Source organism: Cenococcum geophilum (assembly GCF_001692895.1).
Source record: "Cenococcum geophilum 1.58 unplaced genomic scaffold K441scaffold_1, whole genome shotgun sequence".
Taxonomy (NCBI): domain Eukaryota; kingdom Fungi; phylum Ascomycota; class Dothideomycetes; order Gloniales; family Gloniaceae; genus Cenococcum; species Cenococcum geophilum.
Genome location: NW_027137559.1, coordinates 299,332 through 321,528, shown reverse-complemented (window position 1 = coordinate 321,528; position 22,197 = coordinate 299,332). Strand labels below are relative to the sequence as shown.

Here is a 22,197-nt window from a genome sequence, read left to right as displayed (position 1 = left end):
CTAGTGGTAAGCGAGCTAATGGCGATTTTCCATGCCGGGCATGGAAAATCGTGATTGGTTGATAGAGGTCATAGGAGAACACGTGACGAGCCTTACCTCTCGCGACTTGTAGATCTTAAAGAATTAATTATCCATCTATAACACCGTATAGTACATATCATTGTAATATATGTATTCTGCACGTTGTAAAAGTTATACTAATACTAATTAGTGAGCGCGTATAGATTAGGAGATACGTACTTGCTTAGAAGACGTTTACGCTCTACCTTATAAAGGCCCTATTTTAGTTAAAGAGAATTAAAGTATTTTGGATTTGGAAGATGTCTAACGCTCTACCTTACCTAGAAATACCTTAAATCTACCCTAGATTTGGAAGACGTCTAACGCTCCACCTTAACTAGAGACAGACTACTGTACCAGTAGTTAACGCGACTATATTAAGAACGCGACTACACTAAGAACGCGACCACCCTAACTACTACTTAAACTGTCCCTTAAACGACTACTTAAACCGTCCCCTAAACCATTCTACGCGTCCTTATCCCTTCTAAAATGGCTATACCCACGGACTAGAAAGTAGAAGCAGAATAATAGAGAAATGGGATTAATGTATAAATGGCAACTAGTAAAGACCTTATAGACTTTATATTGTTTAAGTTATGGGAATATAACGAGTATAAGCTAATGGATAATGGATTTTAGTCTTCCTTCTAAGACGATTTTGAAATATTTAGTGTTGATATATTTTTAAAAGTAAATGCATAGCACCTTTAAAGTATATATACCTTCCTGCGATATAGAGGAGTATATATACGTATAAAGGAGAAACGTACAATATATGCGTAACTCTTATTTAAATTAACCTAGGAAGAACGTTAATATTCCTAGACTTAAGAGAACTTGGATAAGGTGTATAATGAGCTAGATAGAAACGGGTTTTAGTTAAATAAAATAAATAATATACTTAAGCGCGGTCTTAACTATAAAGTATTATAAAACCTAATAGTTTATATAACCCCATTTTAACTATAACAACTATTAAGTGTTTAGACTATAACCCTACCACTATCCGGAGGAACACTAGTAGGACCTTTACCGTATATAACTCCACGACCCTAAACCGCTCCCCTCCTATAGATGCTAATTATATTAGGATAGGGCAAAGAGATTTTTAACGTAGTAAAGATGTATACAGAGGAACTTAAATATAATGGTATAAATGGCAGCTTTGATTATAAACTTACTATCTTCTATAGTATCTATAGCCGATCTAATGTTCTATAAGAGGCTTATAATAAAGCTTTACTAATTATGTTAATAGGTCTAGCCTTAAACTAGTACTTTAACAGTAGACTTAGTAATCTCTTATTTGAAGACGCTTATAGGCACCTTCGTAATTTCTTTAAAGGCCCTGGCTTAGAATGTAAGAACCTTAGTAAATAGAATATAATCTCATTAAGGATAATAATGGATAAGAATATAGATAAATTAACCAGTAATTGCCTCCAAATATTAATTAATATACTCTCCCAACTATAGCATGGCCTTACCCTAGAACTATAAACAATACTATTCCTAACTAATAAACTTGTTACGTCTTGCTAGGGAATTCACGCATACTAATTCGCTGTATTAGACCTACCTTAAAAACTAGGCCCCCTTATTAACAAACTACAGTCCTTAATTACGGCTTATGAAAAACAGAACCTAGAGTAAGCTTAAACTTAAGCTTACTATATAGATTGTTAGTACTTTAGAAGGGAGAATAGCTATAATTGGTATTAAAACTATAACTAATATTGAAACCGAACTTATGACTAAATCTACAACCGCGACCGCACCCGCCCTTATTCCTCTCCACGTTATAAACTACGTTGCTTTATATGTAACAAGGAAGGCCGCTGATTATAAAACTACACCTAAGAAGAATAAGAAGAGTCTAAAGCTAAGTTTAGAACCGCTAATAGAGATAAGTTTGGTAAATTTAATAACCGATTTAACAAACAACTTAATTAATATATTATGGACTATAAGGATAACGATATTGACTTAGAAGAAGAGCTTAAGGAAGCTTTCCAAGCACTAACTATTAATATAAATTATGAGGCAACCGGTAAGAACTCTTAACTAGATATTAACCACTTCTATACCTCTTTTGGCTAAGTAAAACAGTATAAAGCAACTTCTATAGCTGCTACCCTAGCTAATAAAGCCTTTAGCTATTTGGTTACAACTATAGATAATATAATACCTTTTATGACCGACCAGGACCCCTTTACCTATAATGCAACTATATTTACGTCCCGCTATACTATAGACTACTTTATAGGCATAATAATTGATATAGGAGCATCTAAACGATCTATAGTAGGATACGGCCAATTCCTAGCATTCTAAAGACTTGATACTGGTATACAACTTAATACTACTATATAAGGCATGGTTAATATACAATTTAGTATTGGATTAACCTTATTAATTGGATTAACTAAAGTAACTACCCTAATCGGCATAATTGAGTTTTATATTATTAAAGTCGATACCCTATTTTTACTCTGCCTGGCAAATATAGATTAACTACAAGTATACTTCAACAACCTAAAAAATATGCTAATTACCCCTTAGAGCGAAGTACCAGTTATACGTTGCTTTGGCCATCTATTCCTCCTTTAAAACACATCCCTGTGCAACTACTTAACTATATTATTTAATTAAAACCCCTGCTACTTAACTGACATTAAATTGAGACGACTATATCGTTGCTTTGGCTACCCTTTAGTTAAGCGTTTTGTATGAATACTTAAACGCTTAGGGCACGACATTGATAGTAAGACTTTAGACTATCTCATACGTTACTGCCACTATTGTTAAAAACATGGAAAGTCGCCTGGTAGATTTAGATTTACCTTATATAATAATATTAATTTTAACTACTTAATTATAGTTAATATTATGTATATTAATGGCACACCTCTGCTATACATTATTGATAAAGGAATACGATTTTAAGCCGGTAGATAGCTGTAAAGCATTAGCGCTAAGTATATATAGGATGTACTACGAATGTGCTGGATTAATATATACCTAGGACCCCCTAATATTATTACACACGATGTAGGCAAGAACTTCGTGAGTAAAGAATTTAAATAATACGCTATAATACTTAGAATAGTTATAAAAGGCGTACCTATCGAAGCCCATAATTTAGTTAGAATGGTAGAATATTACTATAGCCCCCTCCGTTGTATATACTATATTATTATTACGGAACTACCAGATATTGATAAAGATATAGCTTTGTAAATGGCTTTTAAAGCAATTAACGACTCTATAGGCCCTAATAGTCTTATACCTACCTTGTTAGTATTTAGAGCTTACCTACGTATAGTGGAATCTGATATACCCAATCCTACGGTTATAAAACGAGTAGTAGCTCTTAAAAAGGCTATAGAAGAAGTTAAGAAGCTTAGAGCTGAGCGCTAAGTGGTAGATGCCCTTAATATGCGCAACAGACCTAAGATAACCGCGATTTATAACCTACTACTTAACTTACCTATATTAGTATGGAGAGAAGGACTTATAGGCCAACCTGGCTACTGGTCTGGTCCGTATAACCTACTTAGCATTAAAAATAAGACCTATACTATATAACTTCCCTATAGACCTACTAACTTCTGTAGTATAGTTATAAAACTATATATAGTAGACCCCGAAATTATAGAAGATATGTAATTAGAAGATAACGATATTAAACTACCTTTACCTTAAACTAAGCCTAAACCTTAACCTTAAACTGAGCCTAGACCTTAACCCGTTAAATGCGAAAGAGGTAGACTACGTAAGTACTCTATTAAAGCAAATACCGCGAATATCTTAATTTATCTACAGGATAAGGATAATAATTAACTTATAAATCCTAATTAGTTTACAGCATTATGCTAGAAGGAGATTAAGGGATTGCTTAAGAAAGGAGTTTTTAAACTAGTTAACCTTAAGGATATACTATAAGGCAATAGAGTATTTAACTCTAGATTTGTTAACGAGATTAAGAACCCCGGCACTAATAAAGCCTTTAAGAAGTTAAGACTAGTTATATAGGCCTATAACGACCTAGAGAAAGACCTCGTACTAACCTAATTACCTACAATTTAACGAGTTAGCCAACGCCTTATTCTTTGCATTATAGCTATAACTTAGAACGATGGTACATATCTTTACTTACGAGATATTTTATAGGCCTATATATAATTAACTATAAAACTAAACCGAGACTTTTATATTAAAGCACCTCTTAAACTTAGTATAGTATTTGGAGTCTTATAAGGCACAATTTTAAAGGTCGTTAGACCTTTATACGGTATTCCTAAGGTAGGCAATTATTGGTTTAAGACTTACTATAACCACTATATTAAAGAACTAAATATAAGCTAATCCACTTATGACCCCTGCCTACTTTACCTTAATAACCCTATAAGTTTTGGAATAGTTGGTTTACAGACTAATAACACCCTCCTACTAGCTAATTTAGTTTTTGCAGCTTCGGAATAGGAGAAGATTAAGAAAGCTAAGTTCCTAACTAAAGAATGTGAGTAACTTACACCGGAATACCTAATTAAGTTTAACGGAGGCATTGTCTAATAATAGGATTATGTAATTACGCTTATATAAGAGCGCCAATACCAGAACTTGACCCTTGTTAATATTAAGGAAGCTACTATAATAACTAGTTCTAGAGGCACTATTTGTATAGTACTTATACCTAAGGACCAATATATTGCCTAATGAGTAAGAGGAGCTTATATTGCGTCCGTATACTAGCCTAAAGCTTTTTTTAATTTATTCTACGCTGCCTAGGTGATTAACCCTAACGAGAAAGACGTAAAACTACTTAATAAGAGAATTTAGTGGTAAATTGAGAACCTAATAAGAGGCTTAAGCTTTGTTAAGCTTGATATAAAGATACTTCAACTACTTATATTTACTAATTCCTTATTCGTAAATAATAAGGACCTCTTATTACAGATTGGATATATCCTAGTACTAGTAGACTTATTAAATAAGGCGAATATTGTCTACTAGTTCTTAGTTAAGTGTAAGAGAATTACTAAAAGCGTACTAGCCTTTAAATTATATGCTATAGCCTATGGTTTTGACATCGGCGCTACAATTAAAGCTATAGTTAAATTGCAACTTAATATTAGCCTCCCGCTTATTCTTTATACTAATTCTAAGTTAATTTATAAATGCCTTGTTAAACTAGGAACTATATAAGAGAAGAGACTTATAATTGATGTTATATGCCTACGCTAGTTATATAAAAGACGCGAAATAGCGGAAGTTAAATAAATTAACGGAGACAGTAACCCTGCGGACGCTATAACTAAAAGCAAACCATTATTAGCCCTTAAACGACTTATTAACACAAACCGAATTGAGTTAAAGATAGTGGAATGGGTAGAACGCACTATGTTAGTAATCTAGTTAATCGACGTGTGAATATGGTAAAGAGGGTGTATACAATCTCTGTGTCACATGACCGCAATCTATAGAAATCTGCGGCAACCTATAGTAATCTGCCTGTACCTATAACACTACCTAGTACTATTACAACCTGTGCTATAACAGTAAGGAAGGAAGGAGAAGTGCGTATATAGATTTTTAGATTGCATAGTTGTAGGATATCGGATCTTTACGTTTTCTAAAGTATTTCTAGTGTAGCTAGAAGTATTAGACACATCGTGAGGGTGGCTAAGGCGCTAGTGGTAAGCGAGCTAATGGCGATTTTCTATGCCGGGTATAGAAAATCGTAATTGGTTGACAGAGGTCATAGGAGAACACGTAATGAGCCTTACCTCTTGCGACTCGTAGATCTTAAAGAATTAATCATCCATCTACAACACCGCATAGTATATATCATTGTGATATATGTATTCTGCACGTTGTAAAAGTTATACTAATAGTTCCGTTACACAATCACTACCTAGTTATAGTATTAATATAAGAAGTTGGACAATATGCCACTAAAAGCAGCCACTACAACGCTATTAACGGCAGCAACTACATTGAGGTTAGGTAACGACACTAGTATGGTAGATACTAACTTATAGCAACCTATAACGGTCGGACAACTATAAAAGATAGTTAATTAGTTAATAGAAAATAATATAATATTAGAAAATAGGATTAACGGGATAGGCGTAGTAAAGGTTAAGTTACTATCGATTAAAAGATACTTAGGAGAGAGATTAAAGCTTAAAGGATTTCTTACGCAAATGCACTTTAAAGTGGCGTAAGAGGGAGCTAAGCTGGCAATACCTATAGATTAAATAGTATACGCAGGATTGTTTCTAACAGGAAGAGCACTTAAGTAGTTTAAGCCTTACCTTATAGAAATCCAGACAAATGGAATAACAATAACGAACTAAGAGGTACGGTTTATGTTCTTAAGCTGGAATGGATTTATAGAATAACTTATATAAATGTTTAGAGACCCAGAGGTAGTAACCACGGCGAAAAGAAAACTCTAAGATATTACGTAATAAACCTTAGTAATTAAGTATATAAGTTAAGTAGAATAATAGGGCGCTTATAGCATAGTATAAACAGGGACTTAAAGCTAAAGTCTAGGACGCGATTATTCTAATGGAAGATGCGGATACCCTAAGGGAACTAATAGATTAAGTAATTAAGATTAATAATTAAATCTACTAAAGGGAACAGGCTAAGAAAGGTTAGAATAGAGTTCTATAGTCATATAAGGCGTAAAGTACGCAACAACTAAAGCTAAGTTAGAAACTATAGTATAGCGCAGAGCTAATGGACCTAAGTAGTACTAAAGAAGCCTATAAGAGATAGAGTAAGAAACCGTAGAAACCTAGAGGTTAAGGATCTAGTAATTATAGGACTAAGGAGCAGAGGCTAAACTAGGGATCTTAGCAGCAGAAGACGTTTAGGCAGACTCTATAGTAAAAGCAATAGTTTAGAGAGGGAGCTTGCATAAATTGCGGGAAATAAGGTCACTTTGTAAGGGATTGTAAAGATAGTTAGAGATACTATACAATAAAGGGAACCAGACTAATAGCAGACGATATATACGTATAGAGGGACGATAATATACTACGAGGAACAAAAGAGTGTTTAATTAAAAGTTTTGCGTTTTATTATAATAACGTATACCAAATTTATAAGGACGCCAAGTACGGCGCAAGCTATTGGCTATAGGAGCTAGCACCTATAGGATATAGAGGAACCAATGAACTAGTTTGCAGATCGGACATTAAAGACAATAACTTTAACATAGGCGAAATATTTCGTAACGATAAGGCAATAAGGGCGGTTTACTAGGAACACGTAGCTATTAAAGATATTATACTAGAGGCAGAGGATAATTCCACTATAAAATAAGGAATATTAGTAGGGATTAAGACCCTACTAGATATAATATCTATCGCTTCGTAAGACGCAAGAGAAGTAGGACAGCGAGCCACTTTGGCACTTAATAAAGGCAAGAAGCTAAAGGCTTAAGATTCTCAAGACAAGATAAGAGATGACTAAGATTCTTAAAATAAGATAAGGTAAGCTCAAGGACCTATAATAGACGAAAACTAATAGAGTAGAGCAGCAGCTTAGTTTAAAGATATATAAATAAGCTTGGGACGAAGTTTCCTACAGGCACAAGATTCTTAAGATAAGATAAATAAGATTTAAAACTCTTAAGATGAGATAAGAACACTAAGTAAGCCTAGTTAGACTAAGGCTAGAGCTAAGCTTAAGTTAAAAGCGAGCTTAGGATTAAGAAATCTAAGGGATTAAGAATTCGGAGTACGAATTAAGACACCTATAGGCAAGAGGTAAGGAGCTTCTTTATAGATTAGAGAATCTGTGACATAAATAGTAATCAAACTAGGAGACGAATATATAAACCTAGAAGACTTACTAGTTAAATAAAGTGTTTGAACTAAAGATTAAAAAGTCAATACTAGGATTAAAAAGTAAGACGGCTTTAAGGATTAGAGCGTAAGGCGCAAACTAAAAGAAATTATAAAAGAGTTTAGGCAAAGAATCATCATATAGTAAGAACAGAAACTAGATAAGAGATCTAGCATATTAGGATATATAAAGGACAGAGCGCTAGTACGAAAAATCACTAATAGGCTAAGAGTAGGCACACTAAGAGCTAAGTGGCTTACTAAACTAGAAGACGAAGAGGATCTAGGAATCCTAACTAGGTTCAAAAAACAATATACTAAGGGCTATTATAACGTAGTAATAAGAAGATACTTCCTTATGGACAAGCTATATATACTCTAGCAGCTATACCAAAAGTAGTATAGGCAAAGGCATAACGATAAGTGGGAAGATTTCTATATATAGTTAGATAAACGAGTTATCCAGGACCACCTAATTACGGAAAAGGCTATAACGCATATTAAAGGAGCCTTAATTATAACGTTAAAGGATCTAGAGGAACGATTAGAGGACTAAAGAAGTAAGTAACGCATCTTAGTACCTGCGAATAAAGTTATAACATTTAAATCAGCATAATAAAGGTTTAAACTTAAAGATGAGAATAAGTTAAGAGTTAACCTAAAGCACTTAGCACACTACACGTTATCATGGATCGCGTATATAGACAATATATACGAGATGCATAAGAATCTAAAGGAAAAGAATTGGAAATACCCTATAAGGATATATTAGATAACGGACGAGTAATAGTATAGGAATGCTAAATACATATATAGATGGCATCTAGCAGAAGTCTAAGAAGAAGGAAGTTTAATACTTTAACTAGGAAGATTCCTTACGGAAGAATGCTTAAACGGATAATAGTAGTAAAAATACCTAGAGAATACGTGTCTATAGTATATTAAAGACAAAAAGTAAACTAAGTATTAGCTAAAGAATAAGCTAAGTGTAATAGGATTAAGCAGCTAATAGTTAGGAAAAGTAGAGGCCTATAGAACTAGAGGGAGCCAGTAGTAGAGCCTTAGACCTTTAAAGGAATTTAAGGACGGCACCTAAATTTACAAGTTAAATAGCAAGATTAGCAGTTTAAAGCGCTAATAGATAGTGGAGTAATAAGGAACCATATCTTACTAGCAGTAGTTAAAAGAATAGGACTACCTTATAGACAGAAGGAGAAACCTTACCTATTAGTTATAATTTTAGGAGATCTAATAGCCTACAGAGGAGGGATTATTAATCTTAAAATAGGACCTATTTAGATAACCATTAAAGGGAGATAGATTAAGATGTCTTTTAATATCCTACTATTAGTACGGAATAAGGCAGTATTAGGGATGCCTTAGTTACAGGAATACAATCTAAGGATCAATTGGATTACAGGTTAGGTTAATATTAAAGATACTTAACGCCGCAAGATGCGACAATAAGCTAAGTTAGTATAGTACTAAGTAGGGGCGACCTATAAAGAAACAGAGAAAGGGCTAAGCTACGTACTAAAGAGATACCACAAGTATAGCAAGAAACTATAGTTACCGAAAAGTGAAAAGCTATTAGAGTATATAGCTTGGGACTATAAGATAGAATTAGAACTAGGAATAAGTTTAAAGTTCTTTCCAATCTACAAGCTTACTAAAGAAGAAGGTAGAGCACTAAAAGAGTTTATCTAGGAGAACTTATGAAAGGGATATATTAGACTATTATAGTTATTAGCGGGTTATCTAGTACTGTTTATACTAAAGAAAAATGGCAAACTAAGGCTATGTATCGACTATAGGCAGTTAAACAGCATTACTAGAAAGGATAGATATCCTTTACCCTTAATTAGCGAAATTTAAGATAGGATAGGTAATGCGTAAATCTTTATAAAGATAGATCTAANATAGGCNTACCATNAGATTAGAATTAANGAAGGCNACAAATAGAAGGCAGCCTTTAGGTNNAAGGAAGGACTATATAAACTATTAGTTATGCAATTTAGGCTTATAAACGCACTAGCAACGTTTTAAAAGCGTATTAATAATATATTAGGAGAACACTTAGATAAATTTATTATAGCATATCTCGACGATATTATTATCTACTTAATAACTAAGGAAGAACACGGGGAATACGTTAAATAGGTCTTAAGGAGACTATAAGAAGAATAGATGCTAGTAGTAATTAAGAAATGCAAGTTCTTTACCAAAAAGACTAATTTCGTTAAATTTATTATTAAACTAGGCCAACTTAGTATAGATCTAAAAAAGATCAAGGCTATAGTAAATTAGTAAGAACTAGAGAACGTTACGCAGTTAAGATCGTTTTTAGGGTTTTGCAATTACTATAGAAGGTTTATAGTATAATGGTTAAAGGACACTAAGCCGTTTACGTGGTTAATAAAGAAAGAAGAACTATAGGTATAGGGAGAGGAATAAAGGGAACTCTTTAAGAAAGTTAAAGAGTTATTTACCTAAGAGCCAGTTCTTAAGATTTATTAACTAGGACTAGAGACGGTTATAGAGACGGATGCATTAGACTATATACTAGGGGCGTGCTTTATATAAAAATATCAAAATAAATAGCACCTAGTGGCATACTATAGTTAGAAGATAACACCACTAGAGTTAAACTATAACATTTATAATAAGGAGTTATTAGGTATAGTTACAGCATTAAAGAAATAGAGAGTATTCTTGCAAGGCATAAAGAAACCATTTATAGTTAAGACGGATTATAAGAACCTAATAGGATTCCTAATAACAAAGGAACTTAACTAAAGATAGGTTAGATGGGTAGAGATACTTATAGAATACTATTTCGAGATTTAGTATACTAAGGGTACAGATAATACGCGGGCAGACGCTCTAAGCTATAAAGCTAAACTACAGAACGATAAAAAGCCATTAGGGGCTTTACTGCGAAAAGACATAGACGGATTAATTAGGTACAATTATCCAAAAATTGTAGCAACTTAGGAAGATAATAAACTAGAGAAAGTCTATAAGACACTAGAAAGCTTTTGGGTATAAAGGATTCTAGAAGCATAGCTAAAAGATCTATAAACGGATATATATAAAAACTAAGAAGTAATATATATCCTAAGAAGCATAGTAAAGTAATTTATGGAAGAATTCTATAAGGGATTAACTTAAGGATATAATGGAGCTATAGGCTTAGTATTAAGACTCTAAGAGAAGTACATTATTAATAGAATCTAAAGAATAGCTAGGAGGGTTATAAAAGAATACCTAAATTGCTAAAGAAATAAACTAATAAGGTATAAGCTATATAGAGGGCTATAACCTATTAAAATACCAGAGAGACTATAGGGGGTCATATTATAGGACTTTATTATTAAGTTACTAAAGTTAAGAAATCCTATCACCGGATAAGATTATAATGCGATCTTAGTAATAGTAGACAAGCTTATAAAGTGGGGATACTTTATAGCATGTATAAAAGAAATCTCAGCGGAAGATATCGCTAGAATCTATATTAAAGAAGTGTTCGCAAGGTATAGAGCACTAAGTAAAATTATATTGGATAGAGATCTAAGATTTATAGCAGTATTCTAGGAGGTATTCTTAGCGGAGTAAGGAGTTAGAGTAGTAACTTTTACCATATATTATCCGCAGACAGATAGTTAAACGGAAAGATTAAATTAGACACTAGAGTAGTATCTAAGGCATTATATTAATTATGCACAGAATAATTAGGTATCGCTATTACTAATTATATAGTTTATATACAATATAACACCTTAAGAAGGAATAGGCACATTACTATTTAAGGCAAATTATAGATATAAGCTAAGAATATTGTTGTTACTATAGCAAGTAAAGAAAACAAGTAGTATAGCTAAAGAAAGAATAAAGATATTAATAAATCTTTATATAAACCTTATAGAATTAGTAAAGAAAGTATAAGAAAGAATAAAAAAGTATTATAATGCTAGGAGATCTAAGGGACCAGATCTTAAGGAGGGAGATAAAGTATAGCTACTATATAAAAATTTTAAGAGTTAATAACTAAGTAAGAAGTTAAACTACGTTAGACTAGAACCTTTTAAAATTATATAAAGGATTTCACCGGTTACGTTTAAGTTAAACCTACTAGCTAAAATAAAGATCTACTCTATACAGCATATTATAATGCTAGAGCCAGTATATAGGAATGTTAAGCCACTAGTCTATAAGGCAGACATATATAGAGGATAGGAAGAAGACAAATAGTAAGTTTTAAAGATCGTTAGTTATAAGGACGTTAACAATAAAATATAGTATAAGGTTAAGTAGATAGGCTATACTAAGACTACCTAGAAGCTATTAGAGAACCTAAAAAACGCTATAGGAAAGGTATAGAAGTATTAGAAGAGATTAGGTCAGGTAGCATTAATAAAGAAGAATTACTAAAGAATAAGTCACCTAAGGGGGACCTAAGAAGAGCAGTTACCGAAGTACTTAAATCTATTTCCTTCTCTATTAAAAGAGAATCCGTTCTTTTATCGCCAAGTTCCTATAAACCTTATTCTACAAGTTTCTACTCCTTAAAACGCACCTTTTTATAGACTTTCTTAAGACGGATTAACTAAGTAGACGCCGTAAGACGAGACTCGAGAGCCCGTTACTGAGCATCGGCAGCCTCCTGTTTAGCGTCCCAAGAATGGCGCAACTCTATAAAAGTAATAGACAGTTTATTATCTAGCCGCGTAGCAGTAGATTAAATACGAGACCCTAAGACAAATTAATTAGGGAACTAAATAACTATTAAGAGTAATAGGTCGCGTATATTTAGCATTAAAGGTAAAGCAAACATCGCAGAACGAATAAATATTCGCTTTAGTGCACTCTAAGTAAGAGAACGGTTATCGCAAAGATAGGTTCGCTAACGTAATATAAACTAATCCCTCTTTTAAGCAGCGAGAACACGGGGACGGTATAATCTCACTAAGAGATAATATTATAATAATAGTGCGAGCACGACGAGCAGTTAAGGAAGAAGAAATTGCTTTAGGTATAATAAGTAATAATATTAACTAAATTAATTAGACGGATATTACACCTCTAGTAAATAACTTAAAGATATTTAGGATCTTTAAGGACGAAGATAAAGAGAAGGGAGATGGTATTACGGACGCTTTAAGTACGATATTATAACTACTTAGAGAAGAGATNAAAGAAGCTAGTTAGTTAATATAGGTATAGTCTAGGATAGAGCCGATAGAACTATATAACGAGGAATAGTAACTAAAGTCATATAATATAATCTATATAATCTATATAATCTATATAATTTATAATAAAGTAGATAGAGCATACGTATATTATATATAAGAAGGATTTTATAGGAGTACGGTTGTGTATTTAAGGACCCTTAGTCCCTACCTAGATAGTTCCTTCCTTATAGTAATTCTTAGAATACAATTAAAGTTAATCTGTTAGGCAACCACTCCACCAGTTGTTATTACTTGTCGACTATTATACTTGCATTTCCTATACACCTAGCCTAATAATAGGACCCACCGTAGTTCTTGCTACAAGGTTCCGTTACAACCTCCTTAAGAATTTATCTTCTTTACAATCTATTTATTCCTATAATTGTGCCTTATAGCCCCTTATCTATAAAGTCCCCTTATATAAATTAATAAAGAAGGGAATTCTATAATACTAGCAATATATATAGCGTAGCGTATAAAACGGCAGTCCCGTAATATAAAGCCTCTATTAAATAAGCCTAAGCTACTAGAGCTTTTAGAGCGTATAAAGATAGGACCTTAACTACCGCACGACCTTTTATGTTACGGCACTGACGCGCGTAACCTGGATAAGGCCTAGTCAGGGGGGTTCGCTTACGTCTTGGCTCCATGTATATAGACGTGTCCTTTCCACGACCTTCTTCTGCTCCTCATCTTGATATCCGGGTCAATAGACTACCAATTGTACAGGCTTGCATACGTTCTACGGCGCTCGTGCCTCGATTGACTGAGTCGTTGTGACATTTTAGATCTAGAGCCTCTATATAGTAATTATAATCCAAAGTAGCGTCGCCAATGTTAATCTAAATGGGCCTTTTAGCCGCCTACTTAATTAAAACCTCCCTCTAATAAGCTTCCCCTTAAGCCTTTACTATCTATTAAGCCTCCTCCTCGTCCTTAGCCGCTTAAGCTTTAAAACTAACTAAATATAAAGGGCAGAAATATAAAGATAGTAATATTTAAAGTTAGCTTTATAGAGCCTTGGCGGTAAAAGCAGTAGCAATAGGAGTAACGGGCTCTAAATAGGTAGGAGGATTAATACTAAGCAGTAGATATTAGGTGGCGTATAGTTAATTAAACTATAAGGAAGTGGGTAAGGAAAAAGGACCCTATTACTACCTTTAGGGAGACTATAAGTAATAGTATAGCCTCTACTATATATGTTAGAGGAAGGTCCTTAAAGCCGCCTATAGATTGTCCTCTAAAGCCTCCAAATCACCAAGCGTCTATATCCCCTAACACGTCAGTTCGCGTCTATCTGTTATCGATAAGAACTAGCCAATTAAATTAACTGAATTAAATCGTCGCGCTCAGGAATATAAGGCTGGTAATGTTTATAAAATCTTATATAAAACGATCTATATAGCTTATTCCTTAGAGTTTAGTCGCTTAATATAAGGTAATTAACACTCGTCCTTTCTGCAGAACGGAATCTGACATATTTTACACCCAAAGTATGTCCTCGGCGCTCGCTAGTGTTTTGGTGTTCCGCGCACGGACCAGGTTCTAGATGGACGCTGACGTGTTAAGGGATAAACGATTAACAAGAAAGTAGAAAGAAGGAAGTAATAAGAGGTTACTGCTTAATTAGAGGACCTTATCCCTTCCTACGCTGGTTTACGTCCACGCATATTAATAAGGGGTTGGCTCTCGTTCGGCTAAGAGCTTAGCGTTGATACTAATGTTTATAGGCTTGGCGCCAAGCTGTGGACGCCAGCGTGGGAAGGGATAGAGTCGGTAGAGGAGCTAGTATAGTGTAGGAACCTACTCAAAAATACCTAGCTTATTAATTAGCCAATTAATTGCCTATATATTGCCTTGTATTTGAGGCTTTAAATGCAAGTTTTGAGCCTCTGGTGACAAAATTTATAATATTTTGGTAGGCGGTGAGCCAAACTTCCTAATTAGGAAGGTACAAGAACTTTCGTTAGGGACCTCCGTAGTCAAGGCTGACTTCGCGACACTCGCCGTGGCGTACTTCGTCTCTTGACAGCAAACCACCTCAAAGCATGAATCCAGCCTTATCGTGCAGAAAATGATTTCAGCTCTTGTCACACAGGACAATCAAAAACGAGAACTCTACTGCATTGAACATGGCTCTAGAGCCTCTATATATACATCAAAAAGTCGTCGTCAGCTTCGAAGTATTTGGTTAATCAGTTAGAGCCTCAATCGTCAATCGTTTGATCAAGGACTGATGCGAGTCATGGGAGTTCTAAAGTTTCATAGGTCGACAGCTCTCGTGCCGCAGCCACACGCAAAAAGAATACCAAAGTTCCTTGGTCTGGAGTGCATGACACTGCCTGATGGCTTCACCCGCTGACCTCGTGGTACCCAGCCTTGCTGCGCAGGTACTTGATGCCCTAGACCAATTCTCCTGCAGCTCGTAACCATTCTTCGAGTCCTTTCAAGTTTCTCGGGTTCGTATCTTCGTTCGAGAGAATTTAATAATAGTTGAACTGTTCTGTCGATCCAATGCATATCAAGAATGAGGACTCTGTCTGTTAAATCTAGCTCTAGGGCCTCCATATATACATGAGGTAGGTGGCGGAGCGATGACGACGAAGCTTACGACCACGATTCGTAATTACCGCTCGATCGATATCGCTACTCGGTTGACATGTTCTTTCACCATGCTTCTACTACCTTTCTCTCTTTGAATCCAGCCATGCGTGGCCCACGGGGTCTTCCGAATCTTCCACTGTTCTTACTGGTACTGCTTCTCATTCCCCTTGCTACGACAGACACAATATCAATTGCTCAATATTCTGGCCTTCTTCAACAACGCAATTGTGTGTACACCTGCATCGTTGGCAGCGGCCTGGGTGGCCACCAGGATCTTCAGTGTGCAATCGGGTGCCAGAACGCGAACTCATGTTTGTGTCGCGAGGATTTACGGCCCACTGCGTCATCGTATCTGTCTAGCTGTATCTATACCGACTTTCCTAGCTGTAGCGATGCGCCAGATTACAGCGCAGCAGTCTCGATATACGATAACTACTGCAACCTCACAGAGCCTGCTACTGTCATCGTAACGCCTACATCGACATCAGCCTTGAACACCGCAGTCAATGACGTCGTCACTGTTACGACGACAGGTGGGCCAACCGTCACGGCTACAATGACTTCGAGCTCCTCCTCCATTCTATCACCTTCGAGTTCCAGTGAGTTTCCATATCCGGCCGTGTCGACGAACTTTGATCCGCCTCGCCCTCATGGCAGTACCATGCCGCTGACGTGCTGAGGGGCAGGCACTTCCGCGACAGCTGTCTCGTCCTTAACAACATTTCGCACCGTATTACTGCCATCATCAACACTGTCCTTGACCACGTCTACGACATCTCAAATTCAACCTACATCAAATGGTGGTGGCGGATTAAGTAGGTCTGATAAAGTAAATATAAGCGTTGGCGTTGTCGTACCTATATTCTGTCTTATTGCGGGATTTATCTGGGGATGTCTAATCAGGCCGCGAAAAAGACGACGAGCGATGAATACTGTAGCAGCTCAGTGATGTCAATGGACCGGATCGGATTCAAAAATCGTTTTATATCCAATCTAAAAATAGGATCAAGTCTCTTAACCGGATATATAACCGGTTAAACCAGACAATCTAAATAGATTATATTTTAGCTACTATCGTGAGTCTTAGCATAGTGTTTAGGCGCCGACCGGAATTTGGGGCTACGTGTTGTCCCAATTGGCGTTGCCAACAGAACTGGTCTCTTTGGTGCTAGTCAGCGGTGAACAGTAGTTGATGCAGAGAAGCCGCTTCTGGAAACGTGCCGGAAGGATTGCTAGCGGGAAACAGCATCTGGCAAAATCTCCGAGGCGATCGACTCGACGTCGTGTTTAACCGTAACACGTTCCCCCTCTTTTGAGTCTCCAAGCGATGTCGACTCGTGTACTCTGATTTCCTATCTGCGATATTCCGAGGCGGTGAGTGCTGGCCTGCACGGGCCTCCACGCCCAAGTTTCACAGTCCTCCGCCGCGCCTGCAGGCCTGCCTGTAGTCAGGATCTTCTCCCGTCGCCAGCCGCGCGGCCATGCCGTCGCTTCGTGGCTGCATACCGCCAATATTTTTTCCAAAGGGCCAAGCGAAAAGTGTCGTGTGATGCCAAGGCCGCGCGAGACGCTCGGTCGTTGGCTGGCTTTAAGTTCCCCTTACGGCGTCGCAGCCTCGGCGCTGGTGTTTTGTTTTGAGCGGCCGGAAGCTTTTTCTAGCACGCTCGGCAAGTTGGCGTTTTCGTGCTGGAAAGCTGATGAGAAACTTAAATCAACACACAAACACTTTTTATTGTAAAAGCTTGGTTAGCTACTCCAAGACATGACCTAAATGTCGCCATTGGTGTTACTCAAGCTCGGTCCATAAAAAGAGGTGGGGTCCACGCACAAGACTTATGGCTCGCTTGTTTAGGGGTAACACGAAAAATTCGGTGCCTTACTGCCTTAAAGTAAGATTAACTGTCATTCTCGGTCTTATTACCGATCCCTGCAAGTGATTCCCGATCCCTGCGAGACGACAAACCTGGTGAGGGATCATCCATGCCCTGTGAGTCTAGACCACTCAGGTCCAGCCCATTTCCGAGCAACGCCCAGCCTTGGATAACAGGGTACCCAACTGCTCCCCAAAAAGGCTTATACATAATTTTATGCGCGGTGGCAGTGCAACATGGCATTTGGATAATGTCCAAAGGGCTGAATTTCGTCTCCCACCAAGAATTTACTCTTTTTAAGAGTATCTATGTACAGTTCCTGCCACCCTCACTGGCTTCACTAAGATATTTCCTCCGATTTGTGGTCATCAAGTTCGCCATTGGTATCCTTTCGCTGTCACGCCTCTCATGAAAGCATGTGCCATCGGAAGATGGCCGAAGAGATAGTTCCCTAGAAAATTGCACAAAAGAGATTATAGATTATAGATTAACCATCAAAGCAACGCTGTTGGGGATAGGATATGTAAGGAGTGCGAAAGAATAGTAGTAATTTAGACGCCGGGAACATTAAAGTCCGGGAAGTTAGGCCAGTTTCCTAGACCTGCGGGATCACCACCTATCCGGACCCATAGAGCCACGCTGGGTGTACCAGCAGCATTTATGGCGAAGAGTTGGAACCAGCCCGGTGGGCAAATATGTGCGTTGGGCGGAGCGGTAATGGAGCACGTGCCACCCGAGCAGGAGAACTGTGGGAATAGTGTACGCTGGCCCATAGTGTTCCCGTGCGTGCTGGACACGGCGCCAAGAAGAGATATCTTGGATACAGTGCCGCTAACAGTAATCTGATAGGTCTGGCTATAAGCCCAATCCTTTTGACTAGATGCTATGGTGACGACAGGCCGAGTGGGATTGCCCATGAGATATGGAGGCACGAAAACCTCCACCCGGTACTCTTGAGCGAAGCGAGTATCCTCCGGGTCGGAGCCAGAGACTAAAACGCGGCCGTCGTCAAGAAGCACCGCCTCGGAATGGTAAAGACGATCAATGGTGGTGTTAGCCATGGATGTCATACGGCTGTTGACGGGCTGTGATGGGTTGTAGAGAATCGCATTGTGATTTGGCTCGGTAGAGAGACCGAAACCAGCACGGCCTTGTTGACCACCGTTGAGAATTAAATAAGTGCCATCGGGGAGAGCGGTCATACAAGAGATGACACGTTTTGAAGGCTGAACAAAGGAAAATCAAGGTTAGCAATATTACAAACAATGTATTCACGAGCACAAAAGTGAACTTACCATGCGCTCAACTGTCCATTTCGGGTTTGGATCATCGGGTGCAATAGAGACGCAATTATCGAGAGCGACTTCGGGACCGGGAGTCGATCCACCGCATATCATGGCCACTAAGTTGTCCGTATAAGGGTAATGTTGAGGCATGAGGACCGCTGTACCCTCAAAAGGATACGTGCGTCCACCAAGGAAATTATTGACCGCTCCAGGTATATTAGGAAGAACCTTTTTGGTTTGAAGAGTGACCTCATCTAGGATTCTTGCCTCGTTGTAGTACGCAACGAATATACCACCGCTGGGGAGAACTGCAAGGTAAGGATAGAGGTTGTAAGGATCGGTGCGCTCAAGCCAGTCGCAGAATATGACTGGCCCAGTCTTAGGAAGAAGCTCAAGTGATGGAACTGGGGCACCGTTGGAGCCCTCTTCTCCACCGACAACTAAAATAGAGCCGTTCGCCATAATCATTGGTGTGGGATACCAACGGCCTGTTTGGAGGGAAACTTCGTTAACATTCTCTTGCCAGTCATTCTGACCCCAAACACCGGGAGACCCGTCAGGCCAGTAAAACCTGATGCCGTAGGTAGCGTCGTTGGCCCATCCTCCAATGTTGATCTGTCTACCGACCTTATCAGGAAGAGTTAATCCTCCAGCACAGAAAATATCCGTTTGGACATGCATAGGCCTCCAGGCGGCTGTAAAGTTGTTAAGAAGATTGAGATCAAGCTCATAGGCGCCAGTGGAATTAGGTGGACCAGTGCCCCATTTCTCGAGAAAGGTGACTTTCCCATTGACACCAGGTGAAGCAATGAGAGGTATAATTACACCGCCAATCAAGAACTGGTATTGGCCGGCAGCATTACCCGAGGCGAAAGTCCAGCTATTGAGTGGTGTGCCAGTCCATTCGTAGTACGAAATTCTACCACCGCCACCACAGATGTAGGATGCATTTCCAGTGCAGACGGCGTCGCAGTCAGACTCAGGCATAAGGGTAGCACCGGCAGCGGCAATATTAGCAACGTCACCACAGTCTGTATATTATTATTAGTAGTTGCTAGTTTTGAATCGCCTTTAAAAAACTTACAGCACTCATTAGCATATTCCATACCACCAGCACCATACCCAAATGCCTGACAAGATTGGAGACAATTGTTTGCCGTGTTGTTATTGGGGAGGATTAGCTGGTAAGGGAAAGTTCTGTGCTCGGCATTGTCAAGAAGACATCCCTGGTATACCCAGCTCCCGTTCAAGCCAGTTTTCTGAGGTGCCGGTGGTTGATAAACTTGAAGAGTTGCGTTTGAGTAGATACTCATTCTGCCACCAGCGCCACACTTTTCGGCCGAATTACCAGCACATGTTGCAATCAGTGTCAGCGGTAAGGCTAGCACCATTTCGGACGAAGTTGTCGCAGAAGCACTGGACGCCGTACTCCATCCCTGCGACCGAATAGCCAAGTCCAACACAAGTATTGACGCATACCTCAATAGTATTTAAATTACTGTCGGGTTCTTGGGTGTTCATGATACGGCCATTCGCGTTGTCGATATAGCAGCCTCGGTATGCCCAGCCATTGGGAAGACCAGTGGCCGATCCCGTGCCTACAGACGTAGAAGTTGGTGCTGTCGTGGAGCTAGCAGGCGTAGTTGTTGTGGAGCTTCCACCGCCAAATTGGAAGACATTCAAACGATCCGCTCCACCACAGGTTTCTTGTGCATTACCAGCGCAGGCCATGTTGCATCCAGCGCTACCATCAGGGGCGGGACCACCTCCGTTAGAGAAAGAGTTACCGCAGTAACACTCTCCTCCATACTCGACACCAGCATATATGTATCCTGCTGATTTACAAGCCGAAGTACATAGTTCGACAGTCATAGTACCAGGATATTCGCGTGTGGTCAGCGTACGGGCTGCAACAGAGTCGGTGTAGCAACCCAACGCAGTCCACGCCGTGGGCGCGCTCTTTGTTGTATACATGTTCAACCGGCCGGGTCCTCCACAGTACTCGGAAGAATTGCCATTGCAAATCATGTTGCAGTCTCCAATTGGAGTAGAAGCACCATAGTTTGAGATGGTGTTACCACAGTCTAGGAGAAGTAAGTATGCCATGTTCTAAGAACATAAAAGAGAAGAAACTTACAGCACTCTGAGGCATATTCAAGACCAGCATAAAGATAGTTGCCTGCAGCACACGCAGACGTGCACAATGCGACAGTCAGGGCATTCTGACCGCCAGTTGTTTGCACATCAGTTGTTAGCGTGCGGGCTGCTACGGAATCACTGCATTGCTTGATTAGCCTATGTTAAACGTTCGTTGTTTTCTCTGTACCGCGAATGAGTTATGTAGGACTGCCAGGTTGGTTTTTACCTAGCCAATGCTCGCGGTATAACATCAGATAAGTCAGTGATCTATTTGGACTGGCGTGGCGTGGGTCTGAGGTCAAATCCACTCCAATGCTCCAGTCCAAATCGAATGCACCATACCTGGATAGGAATAATAGTAACCTATATAGGCTAGCCTGCCACTTTGAATCCAATTGGCGCAAGTGTTCGCGCCAGCCCAAATAGATCACTGCGGATAAGAACTGAAATAAATACATACTTATAACACCCAAGGGAGTGATAACCGTTGACACCCGGGTTTACGAAAGGGCCGACTGGACCCGGTGGAGTAGTGGTATTAAACACGGTCAGTCGGTCTGGCCCGCCGCATTGCTCTGTTTCGTTACCATTGCACGCCATGTTGCAATCCGATAAGGCTGCAGGGGTACTGGTTGAGGCGAGAGAATTTCCGCAGTCTGCAAGTAAAAATTAGACTCGGCGAATTTATACGCATCCAGGGGTTTTAGAGTCCCCGAGATGCAGGGAGATCTGGTGGCGATGCAGTGAAGAGATCTGGTAGCGATGTAGAGAAGAAGATCTGGTAGCGAAACATTACCCAAGTATATGGTGGAAATGAAAACTTACAGCACTCTCCAGCATACTCTGTTCCAGCATATATGAAATTCTTAGAGATACAGAAGGAAACACAGGCCTCGTCAGTCATGGCATTGTCGCTGTTGTAACCCGCCCCAGTTAGGGTGCGCGCGCCCACGCTATCACTGTGTTTCCAAAGGCGTGAGTAGGTTGTCTAGTTTCACGGACAGGAAACAACATACGTGTAACATCCTGTAAAAGTCCAATTGGTTGCCGGGTGTGCCGGAGCCACTAGAGCACGCTTCTCAATAACAACAGCACCAGCAAGAGAGACCTGCATATGACGAGCTCAGCAAATGAC

The 22,197-nt window shown here is 38.7% G+C and overlaps 6 protein-coding genes across 6 annotated transcripts; 2 read left to right on the top strand and 4 right to left on the bottom strand.

Annotated features, from left to right (window-relative positions):
* Nucleotides 1–15,308: 15,308 nt before the first annotated feature.
* Nucleotides 15,309–15,669, bottom strand: K441DRAFT_650127 (uncharacterized protein). Its single transcript, XM_067646987.1, has one exon. It carries the CDS (start codon nucleotides 15,593–15,595, stop codon nucleotides 15,425–15,427), a length of 171 nt encoding a protein of 56 aa, XP_067510197.1. The 5' UTR covers nucleotides 15,596–15,669; the 3' UTR covers nucleotides 15,309–15,424.
* On the top strand, nucleotides 15,396–16,729 carry K441DRAFT_650126 (uncharacterized protein). The gene has a single exon (XM_067646986.1). The coding sequence runs from the start codon at nucleotides 15,870–15,872 to the stop codon at nucleotides 16,443–16,445; it is 576 nt and encodes a 191-aa protein (XP_067510196.1). The 5' UTR covers nucleotides 15,396–15,869; the 3' UTR covers nucleotides 16,446–16,729.
* Nucleotides 16,730–17,677: 948 nt separating this feature from the next.
* K441DRAFT_809 (uncharacterized protein) lies at nucleotides 17,678–18,173 on the top strand. The gene has a single exon (XM_067654464.1). It carries the CDS (start codon nucleotides 17,747–17,749, stop codon nucleotides 18,047–18,049), a length of 303 nt encoding a protein of 100 aa, XP_067510195.1. The 5' UTR covers nucleotides 17,678–17,746; the 3' UTR covers nucleotides 18,050–18,173.
* K441DRAFT_799 (copper radical oxidase) lies at nucleotides 18,119–20,774 on the bottom strand. The gene is made up of 3 exons (XM_067654455.1): nucleotides 20,008–20,774; nucleotides 18,933–19,954; nucleotides 18,119–18,863 (listed from the first exon to the last, which is right to left on the bottom strand). The coding sequence occupies exons 1-3, from the start codon at nucleotides 20,312–20,314 to the stop codon at nucleotides 18,189–18,191; spliced, it is 2,004 nt and encodes a 667-aa protein (XP_067510194.1). The 5' UTR covers nucleotides 20,315–20,774; the 3' UTR covers nucleotides 18,119–18,188.
* Nucleotides 20,156–22,097, bottom strand: K441DRAFT_824 (WSC-domain-containing protein). The gene is made up of 4 exons (XM_067654479.1): nucleotides 22,079–22,097; nucleotides 21,523–22,021; nucleotides 21,061–21,200; nucleotides 20,156–21,007 (listed from the first exon to the last, which is right to left on the bottom strand). The coding sequence occupies exons 2-4, from the start codon at nucleotides 21,660–21,662 to the stop codon at nucleotides 20,268–20,270; spliced, it is 1,020 nt and encodes a 339-aa protein (XP_067510193.1). The 5' UTR covers nucleotides 21,663–22,021; nucleotides 22,079–22,097; the 3' UTR covers nucleotides 20,156–20,267.
* K441DRAFT_532078 (uncharacterized protein) lies at nucleotides 21,766–22,176 on the bottom strand (the record flags this gene model as incomplete). The annotated part of the gene is made up of 2 exons (XM_067642224.1): nucleotides 21,766–22,021; nucleotides 22,079–22,176. 2 exons carry the CDS (start codon nucleotides 22,174–22,176, stop codon nucleotides 21,766–21,768), a joined length of 354 nt encoding a protein of 117 aa, XP_067510192.1.
* Between the last annotated feature and the right edge of the window lie 21 nt (nucleotides 22,177–22,197).

Coding starts and splice junctions, on each gene's coding strand:
- K441DRAFT_650127 (XM_067646987.1), bottom strand. CDS start 15,595: ATGGTTACGAGCTGCAGGAGAATTGGTCTAGGGCATCAAGTACCTGCG.
- K441DRAFT_650126 (XM_067646986.1), top strand. CDS start 15,870: ATGCGTGGCCCACGGGGTCTTCCGAATCTTCCACTGTTCTTACTGGTA.
- K441DRAFT_809 (XM_067654464.1), top strand. CDS start 17,747: ATGCCCTGTGAGTCTAGACCACTCAGGTCCAGCCCATTTCCGAGCAAC.
- K441DRAFT_799 (XM_067654455.1), bottom strand. CDS start 20,314: ATGGTGCTAGCCTTACCGCTGACACTGATTGCAACATGTGCTGGTAAT. Junction 19,955..20,007: donor GGAATATGCTAATGAGTGCT/GTAAGTTTTTTA, acceptor AATAATATACAG/ACTGTGGTGACGTTGCTAAT. Junction 18,864..18,932: donor AATGGACAGTTGAGCGCATG/GTAAGTTCACTT, acceptor TCCTTTGTTCAG/CCTTCAAAACGTGTCATCTC.
- K441DRAFT_824 (XM_067654479.1), bottom strand. CDS start 21,662: ATGGCGTGCAATGGTAACGAAACAGAGCAATGCGGCGGGCCAGACCGA. Junction 21,201..21,522: donor CACTCCCTTGGGTGTTATAA/GTATGTATTTAT, acceptor CAAGCAATGCAG/TGATTCCGTAGCAGCCCGCA. Junction 21,008..21,060: donor TGAATATGCCTCAGAGTGCT/GTAAGTTTCTTC, acceptor TACTTCTCCTAG/ACTGTGGTAACACCATCTCA.